At 37.4% G+C, this 23,959-nt stretch overlaps 1 protein-coding gene across 7 annotated transcripts in view; it reads right to left on the bottom strand.

Moving 5' to 3' along the window:
* Window positions 1-3,218: 3,218 nt before the first annotated feature.
* The window catches only part of TUT7 (terminal uridylyl transferase 7), a 58,153-nt gene continuing 37,412 nt past the window's right edge, over window positions 3,219-23,959 (bottom strand). For 5 of the 7 annotated variants that reach the window (XM_072959183.1, XM_072959182.1, XM_072959185.1 and 2 more), the window contains 8 exons: window positions 23,188-23,365; window positions 20,435-20,482; window positions 20,260-20,351; window positions 18,550-18,665; window positions 17,036-17,361; window positions 14,831-14,898; window positions 14,387-14,450; window positions 3,219-4,229 (listed from right to left, as the gene is read on the bottom strand). In XM_072959183.1, coding sequence (XP_072815284.1) covers window positions 4,162-4,229; window positions 14,387-14,450; window positions 14,831-14,898; window positions 17,036-17,361; window positions 18,550-18,665; window positions 20,260-20,351; window positions 20,435-20,482; window positions 23,188-23,365 — 960 coding nt within the window. In that variant the 3' untranslated portion in view covers window positions 3,219-4,161. The remainder of the gene's footprint in view (window positions 4,230-14,386; window positions 14,451-14,830; window positions 14,899-17,035; window positions 17,362-18,549; window positions 18,666-20,259; window positions 20,352-20,434; window positions 20,483-23,187; window positions 23,366-23,959) is intronic. The other 2 variants (XM_072959187.1, XM_072959186.1) reach the window with 2 other exon arrangements.

Genomic DNA, 23,959 nt, shown 5'->3' with positions numbered 1-23,959 from the left:
CTGGGCGGGGCCGGGTGGGGCGAGGCCGGGTTGGGCAAGGCCATGCGCGGTGTGAAGCTTTTATGGGAGCCCATTTTATCCTTCATCTCCTAGAGCCTATAGGATTGGATAGTTCAAAATTCGTTAAGTAATTGTCTTTCTGCTATTGAAATGCAATCGCAATTGGCAGTAAGAGGATGGTTATATTTTCCCTCAAGGCCGCTGTGCACAGAAGAAACTGGGATTAGGCACTGGTAGTGAGGTACTGTCACCTGGCTTCATCTTTGAGTAGCTGGGTGATCTGGGACAGGGCATTTTCCTTCTCATGCCCGCCCTCCTACAGATACGAAATATTAAATGAAAAGTACTTGGAAGAGTGCATGACACATGGCAGCACTTCATAAACAGTGCTAATTGTTAGTGGATATTTCAAGATGCCGTTAACTGTGAAAATACTCTGTATACATTTGTCCAAACCTATAGAATGTGTCACACCAAGAAGGAACCCTAAGCAATGGACCCTGGGTGATAATGATGTGCTTGTATACGGTCATCTGTAACACGTCCCACTCCAGTGCGGGATGTGGATAGCGGTGGAGGTTGGTGCACCACAGCGGACATATGGGAGCTCTACTTTCTGGACAGTTTTGCTGTGAACCTAAAATTACTCTGAAAAGTAAAGTTTATTAATAAAAATGTAAACAAAATGCCATGTATCATTTTTATCAATTACTGAAATGACCTTATACAGTTGTGTAGCACTTTACAGGTTTCAGAAGAACCCATGAACACAGGACCTCATTGGAGCCTTACAACCTTGAGCCTAGTAGGGCGGGAGAGTTGGCATGGCTGTTTTATTAATGATGCTTAAACTCAAGCTCTTTGGTAGAGAGCACGTGACACTATTTAAAAAATCTAGTCCTAAATTTTCTGATTCAGGATCTTGTGTATGTTTAACAGCTTTCTCTTCTCTATTTTATACATGCAATTCAGTCTTTCACTTGTTAGCTGTTTTGCATGAAAGCGCAAAATCACATAATCTACTTGTCAGTGGATCAGGCATACCTAATATTATTTGTTAACTGATGCAGATCCCTGAAGTAAATTGGCATGTTAGAAGAGTCTTGATGACAATGTAAAAATACGTATGCTCCTTTATCTCAGAGCAGCAGCTGTCCCGTGGTGTCAAAATGAGGCGGGCGTGAGCACTGTTGAAGGAGTCTGCAAGTTGTAATCACTTCTAGATTTCCAGATAGGTTAAAAGACTACAACTGGGAAACCTTCACCATTGCACTTCAGCGTTTCAGGGTTCTAGACATTTAAAAAGAGGGTTTTCCTAGTAAGGCCGTGCTTGATCCTTACAGTGGAAGGGCAGGTATGATTTCCACCTTACGGGCAAGGAAAATGAACTGCCAAGAGGTTAGAGGGATTTGCTACCCTCTCAGCTGAAGAACAGCAGTCAGTGCCAGACCTAGAATTAATTAAGTCTAGAATTCTACTCAGTGAAAAGTGTGCAAAATTCTTTACTACTACTGTCCAAACAAGCTTGCTTTCAAAGAAAAATGTACTGAGCACATCTTTGCAGCTTTATGGAGGTTTGTTAAATTGCTTTTCAATAATTTTTTGTAACACTGTGAACCCTAGTGACCTATCTACCCAGTGCTTTTTCCCATTAGGGAGAGTTGTTTTTTTTTTTAACAAAACAAATGATGAAACACATTTCAAAATGAAAAATAAACTGAAGTTATCTCAACATTTAAGTAACATCTCTAAGTGTGCACATTCCTGCTACTGTACACACTGAGCAGGAGATTAAAAAGTGTAGATTGGGAGTATAAAAAATGGATTTCATGTTTCTGTTTCTTCCTGAGAGAAAGAGGAAGGGAGAACTCTGGTAGTGGGGCATTTCTGGAGCTTGTTAAAACAGGCCAGCTGCATGTGAAAGATAGCCACGCCCTGGGAACTGGGCTCAGCAGGGAGCAGATGTACCTGTCCCCTATCTGGGATGCTGAGAAGGGGCGGTGACCAGCACCCAAGTAAAGGGATCGAGGAACCAAGGACAGTCCATGTTTCAGGTCTGCTGGCAAACACGGGTCACTGTCCCACTGATCCAGTGTGAGGAAGTGAAAATCAAACAAAAAGCTATCAAATACATTGGGCAGAATCTACTATAGGAATCAGAATAAAATGTAGGAGACCTTCGACATCCTTAAAAGGACATAAGAAAACACAGTTTCTATGAAAAGGAAGAAAATAAGAGCAAACTAAAAGAATGAGAGGAAAAGGAAGGTGGTGGGTGAGGTTAAGTTCAAGAAAATTAGAAGTGCAATGACAAGATTCATGTTAGAAACAGCAAAACAGCAGAATGACACTAAAAAGTCCAACCAGTCACGGGAAGACTACACTTGACAAGTTTTCCTAACAGGAAGGAAAGAAATGATAGAGGAATTTGAGAAAAGACAAAAGTATTTTTGAGAAACAGAATTATGACTATATTTTCGCAAATTAAAAAAAAATTGGGTGGTGAGAGATTCACTTTTGTTTCAGATGAAAGTCACTGGTATAAAAGTTATAGGGAAAAATACATACAGAAGCATCCAAGCAGAAAAATAAAACCTAGAAGGGAACAAAAAGTCAGGCTGGCCTCAGTCTTCTGCTATGCCAGAAGTCAACAGAATGGCATCAACAGGTTTTTTTAAGAAAGTGTGACAAGAATTTGTATGTCTCATCAAGGTGACTTCCATGCATGAGGGCAAGAGAGGAAATCAGAAGAGGTGCAGCTGAGGAAAGTCACGTAGTTTCAGCACCAGGTGCCTAATTCACTTGTTTGTTCACGAGTTTGTGTTCATTCAGAACTGAGTAAGGAATGATCGCTCATTCTTTTACTATAACTTCTTGATTCTAAAGTTAATTTTGATACGATTCTTTAGCTGGCAAATGTCTTCAAGTAATTTGTTTAAAAGAAGGGCACACAAGGTGTGTTAGTGTCTGAGCTCCCTCGTATCCGGGAACGCGTGCCCAGCAAGCACCCCCTGCAGCCCTCTATCTGTTCACCCCTGTGCCTCTTATCTGCACATTCCCAGTGCTCAGCACACATCGGGTGTCAATGAACACCAGGTCTCTTCAGCACAAGTCAAGGGAGCACGGGATAAAGAGGAGCAGATCTGTACTGCCCTTCATCCTTGCCCTCCTTTCCTCATGAAACTTAGGACCCTCACTGGAAAGTAATGTGGATAAAATTAAAGGTCGAAATTTTGATTTTATTTCAGTATGATAAATAAACCGAGGCATAGTTCTGACCATGTACTACTTCTGAAGGGCTTGTGAAGTTAGAGGAACATTTCCATGAGGGCTCCAGTCGGACCAAAATGACACCAATCAAACTCATGATTGGCAGAGATTGCCTCTTTAATCTTCAGGGATTTTTAAAAGTTCTCCACCCTAATTTCTGAATATCATAAAAAGTAAAAAGTACTTTTGTCATTTTTTTGTCTGAAAATGTTTTTAGCAGCAAACAGGACTCTTGTTTTCCTTACTTCATTTTGATGAGCATAGTAGTTATATGTTAACTTATTTAAGATTAGAGACGGGGGGAAAAAAAGCCCCCCAGTGGCACTGCTCATCCACGGAAGGCTCACATAAATAGGTACTCACGTTCACGTTACCACTTCTACAAATATCAATAAAATAAGGTTGTAAATCGTAAATACAGTAGTAGCAGTTCACACATATTTGACACGCTTTCACACAAGGATTCAGTCAACAACAATAAATATAATTTCCCCTCTTCAAAGAAAAAATTTATAAAGGAAAAAAGGATTAATTTACTTGGAGTTTATCAGCACACCATTTTTAGTGTGCTTTGAGATTATTAAAAACCATGAAATTGTATTCACTGAATACTGGCCCATAGTTACATTTTTTTTTAACCTGTCTTCTTAAATACATACATCATGGCTTTCTATTAAAATCCTTAAATCTATAGGGATTTGTAGTAGGTAGGACTATATTAAAATTTTTTTTCCTCATTAACAATTTCATTAAGTTAAAAAAAATCTGACATTTCCCTTAAATGTTAAGTTGAAGCCTGATCTATGCTGCTGTGTCCTGTGAAATGAACCTAATTTTCAAAGTGAGTAGGAACGCCTGAGTGGCCATTTAGAGTGCGGCATTTTCCTTCCCTCATGATTCCTGCTGGGTCCTCTTCGCTGAGGCTTTTCCCTGAGTCATATATTTACTGGAAAGGCTACCTAGAGGAGGGGAAAAAACAAAACCCAACATAAATGAAACCATAAAAGCCATAAAATTACTTCTTACTGTTAATTATTCATTCACAGTAACTTTTCATACTGGGGTCACTTGTTTTGAATCAAGTAATTTGGCTAAATATTAAAAAGTATATATAAAACATTATCTATTAAACACAAGCCTTGTCACAGTCTTTCTAAATGCAGACAAGTTGCTACAGTGACATCATTTTGATACATTTGCATGCTCACTATTTACTGGTACAGAAGGCCAGATGAATTTTTAAAGGCTCTGCTTTGCATTTGCAACCAAATCGAATACACTGAAGCTGCGAATGTGGACATCGTAGCCACAACTTACTGACTTAAAAAAAAAAAAGGAAATTTGTTAGAATGACAGGTGAAGGACAGAAATGAAAATTGCTAATTAAAGCCACATGACAGAAGATTTAATAAATTTTGTTCCGGAATCTAAACAAATAGATCAATAAAACAAGAAAATTGAGAAATTCCTATGTGATTATGTATAAGAAAGTAGTTATATAACAAAGGTTACACACACTGATTATATACATGTCAAACCAGTGGGGGGAAGTATGGATTGTTCATTAACTGATACCATGTCAAATAAGTAATTTTGGAAAGGGAAGTGTCAGGTAGGTTTCCTTCCTTATATCGTACCCTTCGTCCCCACCTAATTCCAAATGAATTACAGAATTAAATATAAGAGAGTCAAAGTATAAGAAGTAGTGAATATTTATATAATCTTGGGGTGGGAGTTTCCGAAGTATACCATATTATGCTTTATTTATGAAAAGGGCTTGCTATGCTTAGTACTGAAGTTACAAATCAACAGAGAAAAGATGAACATCAATAGATAGCTGGGGAAAGAAAAAGCAATATATGAGAACAGAAGAAAACAGCACATGATTATATAAAAATATTCAATATTAATGGGTAATCAGAGAAATGGAAAGTGAAGTAAAATACTAATTTCTGATCACTAAATTATCTGAAAGAAGATCAGAAGGACAGGGAGGTGGGCAGAAATTTTGCTAGAGGAGTATTCATAGAAATCTTATAATGATTTAAGTATGCAAACAATTCAAATGTCTAGAATTTGTGATATGACTAAGTATATTATGAATACAATAGGATACTAATAGCATGCAGAGAAGGATAATTAGTGATATGAAAAAAGCAGGTTATACAACCACATGAATAGTATTTTCATAAGAACTAGAAATTAAAAAGAAACACTCTTGAAAAAGTCCACCAATCAGATATTTGGTGCCTCACTTCCCTTATCTGTAAAATGAAGGCAATAATACCTATCCCCTTGGAGCTACTGTGAAGATTAAACGAATTAATACATGTAAAGCAGCTGAACAGTACCTGGCACATAGAAGGTGCTCAACAAATGCTATTATCATTATACTGATGTAACAAGGTGGGAAGACTTTACCTCTAAAACCTAAACAGTAGCTAATGCTCTAGAATGAAACAAGTATAAATGGCTTTTATTTTCATTTTGCTTAATTATGCTTTCTAAAGCATAAACATGTTGATTACACACATATAAACTGATGCCCCCCAAAAGCAAACTTTTCAGAGTAGGGCATCTAGACAGTCAATGCACAGAGGAAAATGAGGGGTACCAGTCAGGAAGGCTCAAAGCACTCGACTATAGTATACAAACCCTATATATACCATACAGTGTCTACTAGTCAAAAATACACAGCTCTGATATTCTGACTGTACAAAGTATTGAGGACAGGCTTTTCACTCGAGGGACAAAGTGCCTTATACTTTACACACAATCCAGGTAGATTAAAGATCTAAATAGGAACATATAGTTTTAAAGCTATTAGAAGAAAATACAATGGGTATCCTTCTAACCTCAGGTTAGGGAAGAATTTCTTAAAGATAACCTTAAAATCATGAACCACATGACAGTGAAAAACAACCATAGAAAGCCAATCATTTGATTACCTCAAAATTAAAAACTGAAGTGGAATTAAGTATAAGGTGAAAGACAAGATATACTGGAGGAAGACATTTGGAATGTACATAAAAGTAATGGAGCAGTATTCAGAATTAATGAAGAACCTTTATAATTAACAAGGAAATGAGAATGCAATAGGAAAATGGGCAAATGATTTGAACAGACAATTCATATAAGAGGAACTCCAACTGCCCAGTAAACATACAAAAAGGTGCTTAGCATCACCAGAGTCAAAAAAATCCATTAGAACAACACCAAAGTATTGTTCACTCATCAGATTTTTCACTCATCAGATTCACTGCTGATGGGAGTGGCAACTGTTTCAACCAATAAGAGGGTAATTTGACAGTATCTAACTAAATTGAAAATGCACCTATACACATAAGAAAATGTGCCATGACCTAAAACAATTTGACTTCAAACCCTACAGAATCTCTCATAAATGCTCAGTGAGACTCACACAAGAATATTCACTATAACACTGTCTATAACAATAAAAAAATCAGATGCAATCTAAATGCTCATGTAGTAGGTAATGGCTATATAAAATATTCTGTACTCATGATGGAATACTGTTAAAAAAAAGACTACATCAATACACAACATATATAAATTTCAAAATCATTTCATTAAATAGATATGAAAAAGCAGGTTGTAGAATATTCTTATTATACAGTGTTATATGTCATTTAAATTTAAAAATTCACTAAGAACATATGTTAAAGGATGCATATGTAAGGGCTCACAAAAGAATAGGAAAGGAACCTGAACTCATAATAATGGATCCTCTAGGATGGAAGGGGACATGATGGACAGAATGGGCCTGGGGATGGTAGTCAAAGAGGACTTCCACCATCTTTTAAAAAAAAGATTGAAAAAATACAAAAAAAAAATAAAGTCAATTATCTACTAGATGGATAGCTGTTATGTTATTTGTAACTTTTTATATTTTTCCCAAAATGTTAAGAAATTTTTCTAAGACTTTGTCTTCTTACTATATTACTTAAACATGTAATCTATATATAAAGATAAATCTCCTCATACCCAAAGAAACTTCATATAAAAAAATGCACATCTGAAAAAATAAAACTACTAGGAATAAAATATGAATGAACTTGTATGTAATCTGGTGGAAGAGCACGAAATTCATAAAACTGTGTAAGTATGACTTGAAACTACCCTAAAGTTGTCTAGATAAGCTACTAAAACAAACAAATGTATGTCTGGCAAAACAAATCACAAATGAGGCTGAAAGAATAATGAACTGGTCATGGTGGTGAAGGATACTGTCACATATTTGTCAAAGTATGAATGAATTTCTAAGCAGAACTAAAGACAAAAATGAATAATAAAATATAGAGACACAACATGAAGAAATACACATAAAAACATGTGGAAAATGTTAAAAGTTCAATGGTAATAATAGAAACTCAAGCAGACTGGCAAAAAAGACTATCCCAACAAAGTGAGAGTATGGGAAAGGTTGTGAATGACTCTGTGAGGCTGTCAACAATCACAATTTGGCATTACTGGTAGCACTGTCATAATGTGTATACTTTTAAACTTACTTTTCTCCTAAGTGGGAATTTATCCTGAGGAAATAACTAGACAAATACGCAAATATACATTATAGTGTTTTATATAAACAGTAGTCTTCCAACTTGGGTACATGCACTCCTGCACTGACTTAACAGAACAAATGGGTTAGGAGTTTTAAGAGACCCAGCCACAGCGCCTCAATTTCTATCTGAATTCTTTCTGAGATTGCCTTTGTGGTCCAGGCTTTGGGCTAGTTCTCAGGAACCATACCAGTTTTCCTCTCCCCTTTCACTAAAGAGACGCATAGCTCCTAACCACCCACATGTTAATGTGGTACGTTACTCTGGGGTAAAAAAGACTTGGGAGTAGGGAGGCAAACAAAATGCTGGAATCTATGGGAAACGTGAATGCCTCTAATAAAACCTCACAATTTTAGCTTTCATAAAATTACACTGATAGTTGATGACCATCACAAATAATTTCTGATGATGCAATAATTACTATGTGATTTTTGGACACTTAATTTAAAAGGAAAGAAAATAACTGAGTGGCATTGTAGTAAGACATCTTCCATTCCCAGACTCTTAAAGGTATTTCTATGATTTTTAATTTGCTAACCATAAAGACTACTGAGGTTTCTCAATGTTTACCAGCTATAAAAACAGAAAGATTAGGAACAGAAATAATTCATTGTTTCATTCCTGCAATAAGTAGTAATGATCCAAAGATACATGAATGCATGGGGAAAAAAAAATCCCATCTAAGTAAATGACAGTCATTTTCAGTAAGTAAACATAAAAAGTAATTTTTAATCAAAATTTGTAACATTTGTTTTGGTCAATTATATTATTCTGATAACTATAAAAACAATTTAGAAGAAATGTTTACACTTTAAGGTTTAATAAAAGCTTAAAAATCCAATTTATATAAATACTTTTGTTGCAGATACGTAGGATAGGCTGATCGATAAAATGCTTGAAATACATATGATAAAAATATATCATCTTGAGATAAAAGTCCACAGAAGTGAAACAAAGGAATTCAAGGACAGAAAACATGATATAAAATTTCTGCAATGATATATTTCACTTGATACATTTAAGGCTGATTTAAAATCTTTGTTTTTCAAAATGCCAATATTTACAAAAAACCTCCAAAAATTACATGCTTTGCAACTATGATGAAAAAGTGAGATATCTACCTAGAAATACATGAGAAGATATATGGGCGGTTCAACATCTTGGTGGAGAGTGTGAAAGCAAAAAAGTTTTGAAGACATTGATACAACAAGTATTTGAAAAGAGCTAGTCTATTAACAAGGAATGGCTAAATAAATAGTGTATATTCGTGTACTGGAATATCAAGAAGGGTATGAAAATGAATGATCTCTATGGACTGATAACAGATAATAAGATAGAGAATAAGATCTCCTCATATGATTTTTAAAAAGCACTTCTATTATTTTTAATTTACCGTAATAAAGACCATTGTGGTTTTGCTTTTGTAAGTAGGCTTGAACATTTTGGTCAAGGAAAAAAGTTGTGTAAGTATTCATCATCATGACGGAGAAAAGATATCTACCAATCTCTTACAGCATCTCCAGTTTTTAAGATTTCAAACCATGGGATTAAAATGGAATAGATGAAGAAATAGAGGTAGTTTCTTTGGAAAAGTGATTTTCTTTGAAAAAACAGGGGAAGATTAAGAGATAGAAACTGTTAGTTGGACATTTCTCATACTGAATGGTTTGTGACTATGGTTTGCCAATCTCCACATACTCTTGTTTTGTTAAAAATTTCCCTTACATATTTGTCCTAGAAGTTAGAAGAGACAATTACAGCAAGGTTGGAGACTTTCTGTTAACTGCAGTATTAAGGGCAGTAATAATTTATTGAGCGACATATGTGCCAGATGCCGTGTTAAGGGCTTTACATATATGAAATTAATCCTTAATTGGCCTGTGAGATATTAGCCCCAATTTATCGATGAGGAAACTGAGGCACTGAGAGGTTCGATTACTTGACAGAGTTAATACAGCTAGTAAGTGACTGGGCTGGATTTCAAACTCCAGCGAGTCCTACTTTAAAGCATATTCTTACCATTCTCCCTCTTAGGCTTCTTTATTCCTTCCACATGGGTATCCCTAATCAATAAAACTTACTGCACACCTAAGGCACTGCTGTAGCTGTGTGTGTGCAGGGGAGGGAGGTAACAACGAAGACCAAGGAAATTCATGAGATTCTCTATCTGCCACTGTCTCAGCTGAGAGTTAAGAATTATAGTAGTCCTTAACTATAGCCTCGTGGGTAGGAATGGAGGTAGGTATCAGGAGAGGAACGAGAACTTGGTTGACTGCATACTACCGACCGGGTGCTTTCATCTCAGCACCCGATGAGATAGATGGGGTTATTGCCAGTTTTATGGATAAGACACCTGGAGCTCAGAGGAGCTAATCTCTTTTAAGGTCAGTGTAGCTAATGAGTGAGAGCAGGGGCTGTCCATACCAGCAGGCTCTGGTTAGGGCACCACTCGTGTGCCATAGACACGTTGGTACTGTGGAAAGGAAGAGCTTTGCGGAAACTTAATTCTACATACAGTTGAGACATATTTCACATTTATAACAACACAGATAATTTGTATAAATTTACCATGGATAGATTTTGACAATATTAACAGTTGTCATATATTTACTTGGAGAGTTTAATTTATTGGAAAGGATAAATTTTAACCACCTATAAATGGTTTTTTCCTGGTATAAAGTAAACATATAAATATGTAATAAATTGTAATAACATTTTTTCTGTAGTAAATTTAAGTTTCAAGTTTTTACAGTTCCTCAAAAGATTTATAAATATGTAAGCCTTTTGCTCAGAAGATGATTTATTGAAATGCTAACTTATTGTCAATTGGTAATGCCATTTCTAGGCATATGTCTAACATCTGTATTTCTCCCCTACTTAAAAAAATTACAAAATCATAATAAAATGTTACTTTTAAGACGTGTAAAACCTTTAGCAGAGGCAATGCTGATGGATGCCCTGCAGGAATACCATCGCCATCACCACCCCCACCAACTTCTGCTCTGGCTACGTGCAGGTACTGTTCCAAGTGCTTTTACATGGATTTCTCAACAGCCCTTGTAACAGATTATCCCCTTGTAACAGATGAGGAAACTGAAGCAAGTAGAGGATAAGATCACAAAGTTAGAAATCACACCATGCAATCTTGACGGCAAAACCAATATTCATAAATACCTTATCCTTGGCAAAACAAACATCTCAACTAAGCAAAGATCAGTATTTTCTTATGTAAAATGTTCTGGAAATACCTGTTCAAGGATGAAGCTTGTAAAAACAAGCTTTTGGCTTGCTTACATCTGGTAGCTAAGTGACCCTCAAGCTCTCAGAGGATCTATGGGAAACAATCCTACAAACTGTGGTGGACTCTGTTTCCCATACACTTTCATCTGCTGAAGTCACTTCCAGAGGTGGCTTGTCAGTCTCCTCATCCATCTTTCATGGCTGCTCCTGCTGTCAATCAAATTCTCTCACAATAGGCCCTGTCCTCATTTCACTCTATTTCATTTTGATGGTTTTCCTTGTGGAACTTTTCCTGTTTTTTAAGTCCATACATTCCACTGAGAACTACAAAACCTTCCCAGGAAAGAGATGCTCTCGCGTGTTCTTACAGAGTCTCCTGCATCTTTACCTTTCATGGACACCATATTCCCCTTTTGGTTAAGGGTAGCAATTCTCTGAAGATTTCTGCTCTCTGGGTCATTCTGCCTCGCTATCATACCAATCTCAACATTCACGCTTTTAAAATTTTGATTGTAAAGAGATCTGATGCCACTTCAGATGCTTCCCCCAACCATTTAGAAAAACCCAACTGTAAAATTCACTTACCATAAAAATGCCTATTTCTATGTAGATCACTTTTTATACTGGAGTTAATTCATTTTGGTACTGACAGAATCGGAAGTATTTAAACAATTTAATAATTTCATTTTTCCCCCTTGTTAACAACATTTAAAGTAGAGACAACCAAACACTCTTTGCCTGGCACTTTCTTAGCTTTTCCAGGGTGAGATCACTGCGCCCTGGCTTCCTGCAGCCTGGGCTGCAGAAAGCAGGGAAGAGCTCCCCCTACTGTGGGGCCCTGGGAGCGCTCTCTCAGTAACCGAAAACTGATGGTAGAGACAGCTTAGCCTCTTCACACTCTGCAGCTAACACAGGTACCTCTCAATCTAAAAGCAAATACTGATTGCACATTAGCAGTAAGACACAATGTGAAAAGGCTGAGCATAAAATATGTGGCTTGTTTTACATTATATACAAAAAATGTCAGGTTATATCAATGAAGTTTTAAAATGTCAAAAACTTTCCTCATCGACTATACGATCAAATTAAAGAGTACACTTGCTCTATTTGATTATATAATTTCCCTCCTTTAACCCTACTTTACTGAACAAGATAGGACAAGATATGAGACAGACAGACAGAGAGAGACATACTAAACAAGGTTACTAAAGGTGTCTACAGGCCAGAACTCAGATGTTTGCATCATGTTTTATAGTTTCATCCCTTACTAAAAGAAAAAAGCTGAAAAAGTGATTCAGTATAGGTTAGTTACTTTGATTTCTCTATTCCCCTTCAAAGTTCTGCCTTCTCTTTCAGGACTCAAAACACTCTCAAAACACCTAAGAAAGGCTTCACAGCCTCCCATCTCCCCCTCCCTTTCAGCAGCACCCTTCCTTGGGCCTGGGGACTGGGTGGGGATGGGGGTCCTGGCACTGCGCACCCACAACTGAGATGAGGTAGCCTGCAATCCTTTCAGCACTTCTCAGCACAACTCCCTACAGTCGGGTTTTTTCTGCCCTCTACTCCAAAGAAACGGCTCTTTTAAAGTCACAGTGAGTGACTTCTGTGTTGCCAAATAAAATGCTGAATTCTCAGTCCACCCTGCACAGACCTATGAGCAGCAATTCGCACAGTCAAAGTGAACTCCCCTTCTCTGGGGCACTTTCTCCACTTGGACTCCAGGACCCAACTCACTGCTTCTTCTCCCCCAGAAACCATTTCTCCTCTGTCTCTTTTATTTTGCCTGAGTCTTCACATGCATTCCTCTTTTCTGTCTGCATGTACTTCCTAGGCGACCCCACTCAGAGTCGGGGCTTCACTACCACCTACCTCACGCTGATCACAAGCAAATTTGTATCTGCAGCCTGGACTTCTGCTCTAAACGCCAGGCTCCTAGATCCACTTGGCTACTCAACATCTCTACCCCATTATCTAGCAGGTCTGTTAAAACTTTCTTTTCTAAAACTGAACTCGATTTCTCCCCATAATCTGTACTTCCTGACCGTTTCCCAGCACAAGAAATTCAAACTCCATTCTTCTTGTTGCTCAGATCAAAAATTGCAGTGTCAGCTCTGATTTTCAAAATCTTATGATTTTCTGTCATGCTTTATTGTCCAACCCATCAACAGATCATGTTGGTGCTATCTTCAAAGTCTCCAGAACATGACCAGTCCTCACTTCCTCCACTGCTCCCACCCAAGTCTAAGCTGTCCTCACCTCTCCCCTGAACAGCAGCAGGAGCCTCCTCATTGGTTTGAATTTTCACCCTTGCCTCCTCACAGCAGCTGTAGTGAACCTTTTAAACAATTCAGACAATACCACTGCTTTGCTCAAAACCCTCCAACAGCTGTCCATCTCATGGAGAGGAAAAACCCATCCCGACCGCTGCTGAAGGAGCCACGTGACCCAGCTAGGTGTACACTGACCTTACCTCTGACCACCCTCTCCACCCCCGTCCCACTTAATGTCACCCACTTAGGACAAAACTATTTTCAGCTCTGCTGTAACAGTCTAACTCCAATTTCTTCTTTACTTGCCCCTTCCTCTCATTTGATTCTTTACTTTTTAAACGTTACTTTATCAGACAGGCCACCTCCCTACCCATTCTCTTTCCCTTTTCCTGCTGTACATTTCTTATTTCTTAGCACCTGTCGCCTCATGAAATATTTCTGTCTCTCTTCTGACAAGAATGTAGAGTAAAAGAGAGAAGGGGCTTTGCTGGTTCACTGCTGTATGCTGTATCTTCAGTGTTTAGGTCCACACTCTGCACTTGGAGGAGGCTGGGAGTGGGGAGTGGAGGACGTGTGGCTTAATAACTATCTGCTGAAGGAATGAATAAATGATGTAGCTGAGAGAGAGAGTTCAGTCCAATGATTCTTTTCTTTCTTTACTCTGGCGCATGGCAAATAACCTTCATGAGGAGAATATACTGCTAACAAGACAGTGGCAATTTCAAAGCAGAAACAAAAAGTGTAGAAGAAAAACAAATAACTGAAGACTATGGTTCCTACTCAAGGATGGTATAAGAGTCACCTAGGACACTTAAAAAATACACAGGCCCAAGCTGAACCCCTGAAAAATCTGATTTAGGAAATGAGGGTGGGGGCAGGGCAGCTGTATTTTTAAAATTTCCCCCAAGTGATTCTGATGTCCAACCCCTGTTAAAACCACTTATTCAAAGGAAGCACCTCAAAAGGCATGTGGTAAACTATGCAGTAAATAAAATAACACACATTTTGTTTTTTAAACCCACATACCTGACTGGGGACTCAAAAATATAGATGTTTTTTGTTTCTTTTGGTCTTCATGTAAATGCACTGCCTAAAAAATGAAATAGACTGGTTTACAAAGTCGAAAGGAACAACATCCGAAACAGCCTGACAACTGTAACCATATCCAAGGAGAGCTGAAATTAGGCATGAAGGTGGCAGAACTTTGCAAGTTAATCGAGAAGCGAGACACATATGCGGGACTCCTTAAAGCACGCCCGGCCAGCCGGTGCACAGCAAGCCTCACCGCACACCGCCCACGCCGAGGGCAGAGCAGAGGAGCCGGGGGGTCAGCCAGAAGGACGGAGGGCAGGGCCTGGGGCCGCCCAGCACCTCCTGAGCACCTGGCACAGAGCAGCTAGCACTCAGTGAGTATTTGCGGGAGAGACAGATGATGGGAGGGCTGCCTGCTCAGGTCTGAGCTAGGTTTACCTGAACAAATGTGCCAGCTGGTCTCAAAGAAGAAGGGGATCCAAATACACAATCTGATTTAGACAGACCTGAGAAAGAAATCAGCACTTTGTGTTCCTACTTGAGATTGAAAATAGCAGCCCTGTTCTCAAACTTTCATGGCTAGGCTTCCTGTTTCCACGACAGAAGCTCCATTCAGTGTATCATGTGGACAAAATTATAACGTATTTGAAGAAATAAGAGGGAGTAACATAATTTTCAGACGTGAAGCAGCTGACTACTTTCAACTGCTACTGGAGGAAATTCACCATACTCTAGCCCCACTCCTCCCTTCGCTATTTTGCTTTTATATTATGATGACTACTTGATTTGTAATCAAGTCATCATAGTATAAAGCAATGTTTACACATTCAGGTCACATCACGACTTGAATGTGTAAACACTGAATTCTGAAGAAACCAAGATTCTAGTGCTTTCGGTAGGTTTGGTAATCCCCCATCCCCGCCCCAGGATATCCCCTCTCTCTTTGATTTGCTGCCATCCTCTAGCCGGCCAGATCATTGCTCTAACTATTCTGAGGACTTCACTGGTAGACATCTTAAAACTTGCTACTAGCTAGGAAGAAGAAATCCATCCAAGCAGGGGGAACGCAGGGCCATTCTTCCACCACTTGGTTGGACCAAAGAAGAACGCAACACGAATGTGCTTCCTGCTCTGTGCACACACACACCTTGAGTTCTTCTGAAGGGCAGCCTACAAATGTAATTTTGGTAAGACTATTACATCTTCTCTACACTGTTTACAGTTTCCTCATCTGTAAACTGGGGATATCAATAATACCACATTTATGGGGCTGTGGTGAAAATTTGATGAGATTACCCATGTGAAGTACTTAAAATAGTGCCTGACCCACAGTAAGTGCTCAGTGAGTGTTAGCTATTGCTATTATTTTAACTTCTTTTACATATGCTACCTCTTAGAAAGAAAAATCATTTTATTCTGGTTTATGTCTCCTGTGAGAGCAAAAAAGTTTGAATTTGAATCTGTCTGAGTTTCTCAGAAGTCAGGCAAGCTGGCCCTGTATCTTCCATAAACATTTAAGTCCTATTTTAAACCAATAATAAAACAATTAAAAAATATAATTCTTTTCATATAAAGCTTATTATAAAAAAATAAAAAGAGCTGATCTAAAAGTTTTCTGTCTCAAAAAAAAGAAATACTATATTCCTGATATGATATAAAATGGAAGAGAGATATTACTGTTCTAGGAACAACATAGCTTTTTAAGGAAATTGCCAGCAGTGCTGGCTTTTTTATGTTATCCATAAATATTTACATCTGAGGATGGGAACAGGGTTACTAGTTTAATCAAAAACATTTCTTAGGGTTCCATTTCTATGCTAATCAAATTTCACCCAGTTTCACAGGTCTGTTCTGAGAAAACAAAGCGAGAGTGTACAGACTGCTTTGTAAAACCTGACTTACCCCCTACACACGAGGTACCCTTACTCTTGATACAGTCTGTTAAAAGGGTGCCCACAACGGATGCTTCACCCATTTAACAGAAAAGGTGGATCGAGATCTGACAACTCAGAGGGACAAGATTTATGGATGGTTCTCAACTATGGACTGGTAATATATTTCTCCTCACCGTAAGAATAATCATGTTCACTGCAGAAAAGTATTAAAATGATGAAATGCAAAGATAACCCCCTGTAACTCTCCTCTGTGGATAGAGCCACTGGTAACCGTGTAACCCATCTCTTTCTACGTGTATTTACACAATACAAGTGGTTCGCGGCACACACGGTATGCTGTCCTGAGATCACTTCAGCTGTGCCGCCCCCATGGTCGTTCAGGGTTTCCATTTCAAAAGTGCACACACTGAGTGGCAGTGCTCAAGCGGTAGCTTGTTTTCTGGCTGCTTAGGCTTTGTTTTTTAGGTACCGGGGATGACCAGGGCTCCAATTTATTGATAATCATATTAGAAAAGTCAACCAAATGACTTTGATAAGCCTCTTAATAAAACCAGGAATAAGTGTTTAAGACATTTAAAGGCTCAGAATTAAAGGCCAGGGGAGGTGGGTTCACCTTCTTAAAAACAAAATCTTTTCCAGGAAAGAGATCTGTTAAAAAATGAATATAACTAAGATAGTTGAGAACTCTAAAAAAGAGATCTCCTTTGAGATGTGAGGGCAAACATCAAGGTGTGATTGGTGTCCATACCTGAAGAACCTTTAAACTGCGGGCATTCCTTTTTAATGTGTCCTTCTCTTCCACAAATAAAACAGCGTTTTTCTCTTAAGTCTTTGTCATCCTGTCTTTTCCATTTTTCCACAGGTGGCCTGAGAACTTTCTCTCTCCCCGGGTCAACAGCTGCCCTCACTGGCTTGGCTTTCTGGGCTGTGCACTGCATGGGCTTATCTTCTTTTGCTGACACCTCCCTCTCTGTGTACTTGTTTTGAATTTCTTTGTCTTCTTTGCTTCTTTTCTCTTTGTTCTCAGGGTATCTTTGGTTCAGGGTATCGTCCTGATCTCGCCGTCGCCTCACTCTGCAGAAGATATAACACTAGTAAGAAAAATCTAAACAGAAACCTAAACAAAATACTAAGACCCCTCCAGGTTTAGGAGATAACCAGACATGGAAGGCATCATAGGGAAAACAATTTTTTTTTAAACAAATTTAAGTCCATATTAAGAAGTAACCTCAGGGCTTAAGAATGTAGCTTTTCTTTTTCATTTTCATAGTTTTTCTAGTGCTATAAAATCAGTTTTTGCAATTAGTGGAACTTCTTAATTCAATACCTACTTTGATAATGATGTAATGAAACTCATATCATCCTTGGAGTGATTTCTTAAAACTTTCTGGCCCAGCAGCATTCTTTACTAGCACTGGAAACTTGTGACATGAAACTTTAATTTCACAAACAACGGTTATAGAGATTTATGTTCTTAAAATGTCAGTTACTTCTTCCTTGCCCTGCATGATCAGTGACTATTATCTGAATAAAAAATAAAGTACTAAATAAGAGCCTCAAATTCCAGATGGTGAGTTATTTTAGGTAGCATGTTTTTAAATAAGAATATTATCGTCCAGTTAAAAATACTACTACCACCCAAAAACATGAATATGTCCCAAGCAAGCAACCAAAACCACATCCCCATCTGCCCTTCTGCAAACATTATCAGAAGAAAGCATGGCAACCAAATTGAGTAGGTCACCATAGCAATTATTAAGAGTTAAAATGCATACAAGTGAAGGGTCCTACAGTCCAGTGAGCCATCAGTGAGTCTGAATCCCAACACGGTACACCCCAGTTACTGTACATTAGAAACGTACTGAGATCCTAAAAAAATCCATTTTACTTTTCATTGACTGAAATGATTCTAAACTTCTCACTGCTATAAAAGGAAGAAATTTTGGTTTCCTCTTTTCTTCTTCCATCCCTGTTGGAGAGTGTGATAACCAAATTATGGAGTGATGATTAGGCTCGTGACCAATATTAGGAAGGGGGACCACACCCAGAAGACTGTCTTCTGTACACTCTAGTTAACCCTAGTCACCTGCACTTAAAGCCATGCTTTAAAAATCACTTCACTTTCATTGTAAAATATCTCAAATTTATCTCAGAACTGCTGGATTTAATACAAGTTTATTTTCTGTTACAACAGCACCTCATGTAAAAACTGATACAGTAAGAAAATAAAAACAAAACCACCCCTTTTGAACATTCACTTACTTTCTCCTCAAAGGACAATCCTTCATGAAGTGTCCAATTTTCCCACAAATTCGGCAACATCTATCATTTGGGGCCAGCTCTCCTTCAGTCAGCACATCTGGATCAAAAAAGTACTCCTAGCAGAACATAAATATATAGAAATCTGAACTATTAATGTGAGATCCAAACACCCAAAACTAACCAATATCAATCAGGGATCTTATATCTTATGTTGCTCAATAATTATTTAAAATAATCGACATAGGATTATCTCAAATAACTTTTATTAAACTGTTTAATTCCAAAAATCTAAAGCCAGCGAGTGGGTCTAATTCAGAATAGGTTTACCTAAATTCATTTTGGTTATTCCTTTTTGTCACGCAAAACGATGTTTAACCATAAAGGTAGCTCTTCCCCTGGCACACTTCTTTTTTTTTTTCTTTTTCTTCAGTTTTTTTTGAGATGGGAAGGTAGCTAATTAAGTTTACTCATTTATTTACTTTTTTTTTAAAGGAGGTACTGGGGATTGAACCCAGGACCTCACGCACACTAAGCATGCGCTCTACCACTTTGAGCTATACCCTCCCCCACCCCAGCACACTTCCAAACAAGAGCATTACACATTCCTCCTGTGAGTCAGCTTCCTAGGACTTAGGGGAAGCTGAGCCCAGGTACAAAGGCTTCATTTTCTCATAAGATGAAAAGGCTAAAGCCTAATGAATTGAGAAACATGATCTGCATTACACAGATTTTATAGAGAAAAAGCAGCTCTGTGCTGTTGCTCTGTTGTGGCTTCTGAAGGACAATAGCAGAGGACAGGAAAGACAACAGTCTGGACTCGAGCCCCTTTGCCACTGAAATCAAGGTGGGCACCAGCAGAACTGGCATCAGCCGGGAGCCTGCAGGACACGCAGTCTTGGCCCTACTCCAGACCTCCTGAATCAGAATCCGCATTTTAACAAAATCCTCAGGTGACTTCCGTGAACAAGGTTCATAAGCATGGTGTAGGAGACGGCCACAGCAGTAGCTAGTGAAAACTAGATGCAGAGATGTGATCAAATGCTGAACAAGCTCATACACCCAGTCGCTTAAGGTTCACTTCAGAAGTCTTTACTAAGAAAATTAACGTAGGAAAACCCCACTTTATTCTTAACATAAAACCCTCTAGTCCTTTACTCCTTCCCCTTTTCTTTCACGGAAATGAATTTTTATAATGCCATTTTGTTTTGCTCTTTTATGTGTACAGTTTCATAAAAAGCTGAGTATCAGGTTATCTGAAAAAAGACAGATTTAGCATAGGCAGCACCTTCTCTCTCCTGGTCCTATTGAGGGATTTATTATTCTGCAAGCAGACTGGAAAATCTAGATGCTGTATGAGGCGGGTGGACAGTGTTCTTAGATATGTGCAAACTAGGTCTGCAGAGTCTGGCATGGAATTAAATGCTTGGTGGAACAGCAGTGCCACCTATGTGTGAGGAAAAGAAGCAGCAACAAAATGATAAATTTTCCCACGCAAACTCTTTTGGCTGTCTCTCCCTGTTCTCATATGTGGTTTCAAAATAGGGATGTTTAAAAAGTTTTTTAGGAATTACTTTGTATTGCAATCATTCATCTTGGCTAGACTCACCAAACTTTCAGAGTATTTAGGTTATTACTGAAGTGATATGTACAAATTAGGTGCTTAAAAGGGTTTTAGAATTGATTTTTTTGGTATTTCCAACAGACACTTACCATTTTTGAGGGGTAGTCCTTCGGAAATCCTTTGACAGGAATACCAAATACTCTTCTACCATTAATAAATGCCTTCATTATAAAATTTGTCACTAAGAAGAAAAGAGTAAATGCTCAATTAGATGGATTAAAAGGAAAAGAGTTGGCATTAATATTTATAAACAAGGAAACTTACTTTTCCTTGATAATCCAGCTCCAAGATTATGATTCAAATCAAATGGATCTAAGTAAAGAAAATTAATGAAAACAAAAAAAAGATAATCAAATAGGAAATGCCACTACTCAGAAATTACGTGAGGTCTATATAACAAGAAAGTGTTACACATTTTACCACTAATAAAAGTATTAAATGACTGCCTTTTTAATGAGTTTTAAATCTGTAATACAGATAAGGAATATACATTCCTAATTATAAGGTAAGTTTTTTCCCAGAAATGTTCATCAGAAAAGAGAGTATAGCTTTATATTTGAGTCCTTAACAGAGTCCTTCATAATATGAGGTGTTTTATTCTGAATAAAATACTGTCTGGAGAAGACATATGAATCTGATATTACCTAATCATGCTAGTTTTAGAGGCATACAGAGGTCACAAATATACTTAAAAAATTTTAGCACTGAATTTTCCTGCTAATTAACAGCCTTTAAAAAATCATTTTAGAAAATAATTTATCACGAAGATCATAAAACACACTTATAAGGTAAATGAAAGCATACACAGAAAACACACAACAGTCCCAACGACATACCAATGGTCCCCTGGATCTCAATTTCCAGTGAGAGCTTCATATAAGGACTCCCGTATGATCTTATATGTTTGCATCTCAAATGTCTTAGACAGGTTGATATATGATGCGTCTAGAACATTATTTGTTAGATGACCCAGAAAGTGGTAGGAATAATGAAAAAAATGCTGATGTCAAAGAAGTATGTGAGATCTGAATAAACTGGTTCATGAAATAAATGAAGGTAAAGCACTATTTCCAAATCAAAATATTTATATTTGATTTAAAATATATACATAAAAATTCACAATTTAAACCTTATGTGTAGATATTCAATTATTTCCAATAAATGTCTAAAAATATATTCAAGAAAGCAAAGGAAAAAACCCTTAAAACCTTTTTTGGGGGGATCATCTCATTAAGAAAATGGAGGATGTATACAGTATACAGTATATAAAAGGAGTAAAGCAGCAAGAAGAGGCCTCCTTCCAGTTGTCTGTTCTGCTTCTAATGTACAGTAACTGTGGTGTATATGATTTGAGATTTAGACCCACGAACAATTTACTGGAGTATAGGTCGCTTCACTCAGTTTAACTCTATGCTAACAACTGCTATGAGAAAGTCGCCATTCCAGCAGGTTGGGCCATGCTTTCTTCTGGTGATTTTTATGTGTGCACGTGGAAGTGGTTTTGGTTGGTTGCTTGGTGTAGCAGAGATACTACAATATGAGCTATAGTACAGTTACACACGCTACCACTACCACCATTGGAATTCCTCAGTTCTAGAGTAACTAGTCAAAAGTCACCCTTCTAATTTAGCCTGTTACTAACAGCTCATCTACAAATAATGTAAAAATTAAAAGCAAAAGATGAGGCTTCAAAAATTAAAAACAATATTAATAAACGGCAGACCATTAAGAACTCATTGTGATAATGGAAAAGTATAAGTTCTATGTTTTTGACATATGTGATCCTAAAAAGTTAAAACCATATCTATAACTCACTGTTATCTACATTTAATTTTACAAATGCTCACAGTATTTCAACACTGCCAATAGGCAGGAGTAAGATAAAAGCACAACCTACAGTAACACATTATTTAGGTGATACGAGTATATCAAAATTTTTGAAAAAGATTAAAATCAACAAAATACATTTTAAGCCATTTGTCAGTTCATTTTTAAGCACTTAAACTCCATTTTGTCTTTAAAATTAAAATCCCACAAACTGATCACTTATATGTGGAATCTAAAAAATAAAACAAATGAATGACTATAACAAAACAGGAACAGACTCAGAGATAGAGAGAACAAACTAGTGGTTACCAGTGGGGAGAGGGGCAAGACAGGGGTATGGGGTTAAGAGACACAAACTATTATACATAAAATAAATAAGCAACAAGGATATATTTGTGCAGCACAGGGAATATAGCCAATATTTTATAATAACTTTAAATGGAGTATAACCTATACAGATTTTGAATCACTATGTTGTACATGGAAAATTAATAGAATACCGTAAATCAACCATACCTCAATTAAAAAAAAATCAATACTGAGCAATCATTGAAAATAATTTGGTGAATATAAAAAGACACAAAAGGGTATATCAAAGTAAAACCATTCAGGGTAAAAAGCAAGTTTCCAAATAATGAGCTCAATTATCTTAAAAAAAAAAAGTGTATGTGTATGTAAATATTTAAGTGCACATATAAATCCATGGATTCTGGCGTTCAAGGAAAGCAGCAGCTTAAACATGGGCAAAATAAATGTCAAATTTTATATATAACCACTTATAGGTAAACTCCTCCATCAGTAGATAGCAAATAAGGATCTTGAACACTGACTCTTAGAGGCACTCTTCAAACCCTCACTTAGGAAGGTTTTAAAAGTCCCACTATTTTGAGGCTGACTTATCTCAACTGCAACCTTATTCTCCAGTATGTGTTAAACAAAGGTAAAGGATTTATCATGGTGAACAAAGGCTCTGGGATTTGTGAGAGGCCCCACAGGAGTCATTTAAAAATAAATCTTTAGGCTGGACACAGACAAGTCTGCCTGATGTGGACAGCTAACAGGCCAGCTGTGAGGCACATCTGATCAGTGGCCCGCGGCTGCTCCGGAAGATCTCTGCAAGGACAAAGAGCACCACCCTCATAGTTCAACCTCTATATTCTATTCAATTTTAAGTTTGATTTTATTTGTACCTTCAATAACAATGTATTTTGAGGTCCACTGTTTCTTAAAAGTTGTAAGCAGACTTTTTCTCCTGATACTAATGACATGTTCTTTAAAATCAAATTCCTCTGTGTAGAAACGAAGAAGTCCCAACCAGAGCTGCCCAACAGATTCTGTATTTTTTCCATATTCTGGCCAATAGGTGGGCTAGAAACAGAAGGAACAAGAGATATCATGCTCTATAATAAAATGTTAATATCAATATTCATTTGTATCTTAGGGAGTAAGTTTGGATTTATTTAAATTAACTAGAGTTTAAATACATAAGATTACAACTATATAACTTTCCTATATATTTTAAAATATCATTTACATGAGTTTATTAATCTCTACCCTATGACTTAGAGTTGGAAAGAGCTCAGGGTTTTAAATGTCAAACCTCAAAATGCATGTTTGTGAAAGAATTGGGAATTAAATTTTAAGAGTGTTGGTGACATCTGGTTATTAGGTCTCTGTAATTCAAAGTCTTTCCAAACTTTCTGTAGGAAACCATAGAGCAAATATTTGTTCATTTGGAATAAAGTTACCTAACCATTTGGAATTATTAGGCATTTAAGAATTCCTGGATATAGTCCCTAAAAACTCACCTGGCTTAAAAAAAAATGTTTTCAACTTCAAAGGAATCATCTGTATATACTAGTTTTTTAACTATCATAATATAAATAAATATAACAAGTGATAATACAGTTCTTGCCCATCTACACTACAGCATGGTATAGCTAACTCTCAGTCAAGGATGTA

This window comes from Vicugna pacos, chromosome 4 (assembly GCF_048564905.1).
Source record: "Vicugna pacos chromosome 4, VicPac4, whole genome shotgun sequence".
NCBI lineage: Eukaryota > Metazoa > Chordata > Mammalia > Artiodactyla > Camelidae > Vicugna > Vicugna pacos.
Note: the sequence above shows the minus strand (reverse complement) of the source record. Positions and strands in the feature narration are given on the sequence as shown.